This window comes from Malaya genurostris, chromosome 1, assembly GCF_030247185.1.
Source record: "Malaya genurostris strain Urasoe2022 chromosome 1, Malgen_1.1, whole genome shotgun sequence".
Taxonomy (NCBI): domain Eukaryota; kingdom Metazoa; phylum Arthropoda; class Insecta; order Diptera; family Culicidae; genus Malaya; species Malaya genurostris.
In genome coordinates this window covers 125,317,957-125,324,080 of record NC_080570.1, presented here as the reverse complement: position 1 = coordinate 125,324,080, position 6,124 = coordinate 125,317,957, and the positions used below count along the sequence as shown (strand labels likewise).

The following is a 6,124-nucleotide window of genomic DNA, read 5'->3' as shown; positions in this document are numbered from 1 at the left end:
CATCCCTAGCAAGTTTGACCGTTATCAACATTCAGGGGGCGTTCGGAGGGCGATCAGAGCACTCAAAAAATATGGTATACAAACAATGGAGCATTTTTATTCGAATAGAACTGATTTTACCTACCGTATTTAAGAGATTTTGAAAAATAATTTGTTAAACAGAATTATCAAACTTATTGTCATTGGTTTGATATTTGCGGAAAGATACTTACCACAGAAACATGGCCGCGCACCAGCATGTTGGGGTCATACCAGTAGGCTTAGGTTTGATCAATACTCGATGAATGTTAGAAAAGGACCTAAGTGAAAAAGACAGTTTACCTCTATTCACTTTCTCTTCCAATGCTATAATCGGTAAGCGTTGAGTTTTCAAACGTTTTGAGTGGAAATAATACATCAACCAAATACGAGCCTAGGAATGATCAATTTATTCTAGCCATTTCTTCTACCCTTTGGCCTTGATAACTGAACGCCTTCGATAATATTTACAACTTGTTTATAAAATCCATTGTAGTCTACGGCGGAGAATAAGAAAAACATGAACATTATTTTAAGGTAAAAATAGTTTAAGTGAATTTTTAACCATATTATCGAGTTAGTTTCAGGTATCAATACTTCTTAAGTATATGCGCTCAACGGCCGATTGTATAAATGTATTTTTTTTTTTTTTAAATAATGCGAAAGGAATACTTTTTAAGATCGTATTAAAGGTTTGCTTAAAGTTACATTAAACTGTCCACTCGAACCATGAATCCTCATTTTCTTAGACATACGTATAATGAGGAAGTCAAATAATTTATGTCTTACTCTATAGAAAGCTATTAGAATTCACTAATAGTACTGTTGTTGTACCGTTGAATTCCACTATGTCACGTCAATACACTCTTATAAAGTCACTGTTTTCACAGTCACTATTTTTCCGAAAGTGTATCAAACGTTATAATACAGATACGTATTTCGGAATGTTATTTACATCCTTCTTCAGTGTATCGGTTTTATAAGTTATTATAAATTAGAATTACCGGAAAAGTTATAGCCGGGTATAAATAAACGACATAAATTATATTACCCGGTAAACCCGACTTTCGAACGGAGCCCCTAGTGTTATATACTATTCGACTCAGCTCGACGAGATGTCTGTGTCTCGTTTGAAAGCTACTGTTGAGCTTAAGTTCGAAGAACAAATGGCTGCCACTTTCGGTTCCGGAGATATAAAGGTATATATTGCTTATGGTAACGTAACCGACAAAACGCGTTTTTTACCGCTCCATTTTCTCAGATATGGCTAAACCGATTTTAACAAGCCTAGACTCGTTTGAAAGCTACTATTGAGCAACTGATCAACTTAAAATTAAAGTTTTTCTAAGATGTTTGGTATGAACTAATATGTTCCAGCGTTACTGGAACAGAGATGGTTTTCTTTTGAGTTCACTAAAAACACGTCTAACACCGTTCGTTGCAAATAACAGAAGTGAGCCTCTAGCTCATTTATTAAGTTTGCTCATAATGACAGCAGTGTTGCGCGCTGCGCCGAAGTGTTGCTGAATACACTCTAAAGTGTAAGTAATAAGAATTCAATATACAATAGCTCTTCCTCCTTTAAAAAGAATGAACAATAATTCAAGTAACAACAAAACTCAAAAATATTCGAATTCATTTTCGATTCTAGGTTTTCTAGCTCTCTTCGAACGCCTAGGTAGGCCAGTTAGCGCTACCGGATCTGGTGGGAATTTTCGTTTCCTACTTAATCTAAAAATTTGTGTATCAGGATCATTCGACGGTTGGATAGCATTTCGATATGGTATTTGCCGGACATCGCTTCCATCTTGTGTTGCCACTACAGGTTCCTCGACAGTCAGGATTGGCCGACCAGTCTTGACCACTCGCATCGATGGTCTTGGCTGATATGGTGAACCTTGTTTATTCGTAACGATTCTTATTTGGCTTCGATGAACCGTAGTAGTCGCCTCGTTTCCAACCATGATCTGCAATAAATTTTTAGAGCAATGTTTTAAAACTGATGCCTTAATCCATTTTCCACGTATATGAGACATATTGTGTTTATACCACACACTATCTCCTGGTGTCAGAGTATCTATTAGATCAGGCAGATCCGCCTTATTGTCATGATCAGATTTTGTATCATCATCATTTAAAGTATAAGTCGCTAACATTTTTTTATAGTGTTTCTTAGAGTTAACCAAACCGATTAACATTTTTGGAGTATAGAAAAATACTTTTTCAGAAGGAAAACTGCCCTCCATCGTCATATTATGGTTTCTATAATTTATTAGGAATAGATCTATCTGATCTTCCAAATTCAATTCTAGCATTCCCGGTTCCAATAAGAACTTTTTAAGAACATATTTTACCGTTCTTATCAGTCTCTCTGCCTGGCCATTACTAGCAGGATTATATGAAGGACTGTTTAATACTTTTATACCCTGTCTTTCCAGAAAACTTGTAAAGGAATGCAAGTTGAACGGAGGACCATTGTCAAATACTAAAACGTCTGACAGTCCAAAACGAGCAAAGAATTTAATCAGTTTCGTCATAACTTCTGGAATACTGGTTCCTTTTCTTATAATCTCTTCCTCCACCCATTTAGAGAAATATGGTGTCCATTTTGAAATAATTTTTTGTTTTGTAAAATTTGCCATACTTTCACAAACATAACAAGCAGTAAAAAACCTTTTAATAGTAGAGCTTAAACCATTCCAGTAAACTATGCGTCTTTTCATTTTTACGTCACCAGTGTTACCTCTATTTGCCAATTTTATTATATCGGTTTGACTATTTTGTGAAATAATCACCCCAGCTTGAAATCTAGTTGTAAATACTAAATAAATGTCCTCTTTATCGAAAATCACCATTAACTTATCAAAATACTTCAAAACTTTTTGTTTCAAAAGAAAACGAACGTCATATACTGATTCAATCTTTGGAACGATACTTTTTCCAATCGAATCAGTTCCAAAATTGTTTACCGGTTTACATAGTTTCTTGACACGTATATCAGAAAATGGAAATTTTAAATCAGTAATCAATGTTTCATTGTATATCTTTGTAATATTGTTCACTGGCATCCAATCGTCCAGGAAATAATTTCTCCAGTTGGGAAAGAAACCATCCAACCATGGTCGGCCCAATAATGGAATAAACTGATAACTACAATCAAGGACCAATAATCGCAATTTAGCTTTTCTTCCTTTATATTCAACCTTAACCTTAACTTCCCCAGATATCTTCAACCTGGAACCATTTATCACTATCAGTTGTTTAGAGCATTCAAATAAAGGAAGGCTGAATTTAGAAACAAACAATTCTTTTCCAATTACTGAAACAGAAGAACCACTGTCAACTTCCATCTGTACAGGAATATTTTCAATATTAACATCCAATAAACATGGATTGCTTATCTTGTTTATGGAAGAAATGTTCATACACTGTAAATCACCTGAGATATTACCATCTGAGTCCGAATCTTGGATCCTCAAGCTATCTAATGGTTCTGCTGAATGGTTTGCACTGGTAATACATTCCTGTGCGTCAACACGATTAACCGTCTTGCCGCTCTCGTTCTTCCACTTGTAGCATTTCCTTCGCACATGTCCTCTACGTCCGCAATGATAGCAGATACGCTGATCAATCGGCCATTGTTGGTCGTCCATTTTGTATTGACCACGAGCTGAACTAGCCGACGAATCACGATGTTCAAAACGCTGTGAGTGAAACTGTACTCTCTGACTATCTTCCGCCGGTCGTATTTCAGGTCGAACACCAAGCCGACTTTTTACCGAACCGTGAAAATTTTGCTGAGCTCTCCTCATCCGTTGAATAACCGCACCTCTACCTTGAGTCAAAGGGTACCTAGTGTCCAGTGAAGCTACCAAATCGACATCGCTGTTCGTTAAAGCTTTTGAATGAGTAGCCGCCATTTCCCACGTAGCGATAATATTCTCCGCCTGTTCAAGCGTCAACTTGGAGCTATCCTCCGTAAAAAGACGATGCTTAAGCGAGCCATCAGACAACCCAACCAAAATACGATCAAGAATAAGACGATTTTTTTGCTCCCCAAATTCGCAATGCTCCGCTTGGAGTTTTAACGAAAATATAAAATCGCTTGCCGATTCTCCCGGTTGTTGCACCTTTGTGCCAAAATTATATCTTCGGAGCAAGACTGAATCAGTTTTATCAAGTCTCTCCTTAAGTTTTTGCACTAATACATCATACGACACTTCATCCATCATTGCTTCTGTGGGGTAGAGTTTTTCTGCCATACTGAACAAAAAATCTCCTCCCAAGATGAACATCTGATCCTTTTTTTCATTATCTTTAACTTTGTTGACACGAAAATGAACCGCTAAACGCTTAATCCACGTAGCAAAAGATTGGCCCTTGCGGTAAGGTTCAATATTAGGGGCCACCATGTAGGACATTTTTGTCAAAATTCTGATCAAAATCAAATATAAGGCAAAAATCTATCAATTTCAAATCACCACAAATTACAAGTTATATAAAGTCAAAATTTTAAAACAACAAACTGTAATTATTTCTGTTACTCACCGGAATAAACCGTCACTCACACAAACGCAATGCCAAAGTCACGAAATTTTTCCGAAGAACCAAAGCAGCAATTAAATTGTTTCCGCAGCCAGATTTCTCCTGCTGTGCTAAATTGTACCTAACTCTCAAAATAAAGAGAAAAAAACACTCTTAATATAGTGCAAAAACTTTTCTTTCCACCGAAAACTTTACAGGAAAAAATTTTAATTGTCCACCAAACTGACGCCGCGAAAAAAAATTCAAAATGGCGTATCACAATTAACAAAAGCGCTTATAATTTGCGAACAAAGCAGATTCGCGAACCAAAAACCACTTAACAATAGTTTCTTTTGTTTTAATAAAAAAGTCACGCTTACCTTGAGCGTCGACACCGAATTTATCCACAGCTTCTGAAAATTGTCCAGAAATCGATTCCGCCGTTCCGCTGCTATTCCGAAAATTATCCGCCGCCTGGAATTACTCCAACAGCTTCCTCACGCCGAAATTTTCCTTGCGCCTTAGAAATGTGTCCGAAATCAGCTTCCTTTTCCTCGTCGCCACTAATATGTTCCAGCGTTACTGGAACAGAGATGGTTTTCTTTTGAGTTCACTAAAAACACGTCTAACACCGTTCGTTGCAAATAACAGAAGTGAGCCTCTAGCTCATTTATTAAGTTTGCTCATAATGACAGCAGTGTTGCGCGCTGCGCCGAAGTGTTGCTGAATACACTCTAAAGTGTAAGTAATAAGAATTCAATATACAATATGAACAAGCATTAATGTGAAATTCAGTACTAAAAAAGCATCTATGACTTCAACCGCATGAATTGAACGAATCATCACACAAAGTGTAGCGTACAAAACTGACACATGAAAATATGGAATAGTGGGCTTACAAGTTCTTTACTACAAGTTCTTTCACATATGGAATTACAACTAGCTTGTAAGATGTTCATTAAAAATGTCTAGTTTGTGAAATGCGTATCGTATCAGTATATAAATGAATAATATTTTACCATTGCTTTTGAATTTTTTAAGGATTTATAGGTTCTTCATGTCTACGTTTGACGATTGGATGTCAATCATTCATATTTTAGAATTCCTTAGTCCGGTTTGAGGATTTTTTTTTCATATCGCTATACAATTGGTATTTTCCCAACTTAAATTTATAAATCCAAGATGACTAAAATCGATTTATTGTGTATTTTTCTATTTATGAATGATTTTGAACAGTGCATTTTTGATTTGATCGGTCTTGTCCCCTACACAACCTTGCATTTTTTGTGCTCTCGTGTGTTCCACCTCATAATTGTACCGTTACAATTATGCAAGTGAGGCTTTGAAGTTTCAAAAATTCACACGTTCACTCAGCTAGTACGTGCGATTATCGATATTCGGGTGTGCGGAAAAAGCATGTCAGTTTTATTCGTTTTCACGTCATCCAGTTAAGACTCTGACTTTACCCTCTCGCCTTTTATGCAATCAAGACTTTTCTAAGCAAGAGTTTTATCACCAAAAATATCTAACGACGTAAAAAAATTTCTAAACTGGTCTCAAAACTACACAAATCGATAGTCAT

The 6,124-nt window shown here is 36.3% G+C and overlaps 1 protein-coding gene across 2 annotated transcripts; it reads right to left on the bottom strand.

Moving 5' to 3' along the window:
• Positions 1-1,466: 1,466 nt before the first annotated feature.
• Positions 1,467-5,302, bottom strand: LOC131425687 (uncharacterized). Of its 2 annotated transcripts, none has more exons than XM_058587758.1 (2): positions 3,458-5,302; positions 1,467-1,985 (listed from the first exon to the last, which is right to left on the bottom strand). In XM_058587758.1, exons 1-2 carry the CDS (start codon positions 4,437-4,439, stop codon positions 1,921-1,923), a joined length of 1,047 nt encoding a protein of 348 aa, XP_058443741.1. In that variant the 5' UTR covers positions 4,440-5,302; the 3' UTR covers positions 1,467-1,920. The 2 variants fall into 2 exon arrangements, with proteins under 2 accessions (XP_058443741.1, XP_058443742.1); XM_058587759.1 differs by having other exon boundaries at positions 3,470-5,302.
• Positions 5,303-6,124: the final 822 nt, after the last annotated feature.

Coding starts and splice junctions, on each gene's coding strand:
- LOC131425687 (XM_058587758.1), bottom strand. CDS start 4,439: ATGTCCTACATGGTGGCCCCTAATATTGAACCTTACCGCAAGGGCCAA. Junction 1,986..3,457: donor CTCAGATGGTAATATCTCAG/GTGATTTACAGT, acceptor AATTTATTGCAG/ATCATGGTTGGAAACGAGGC.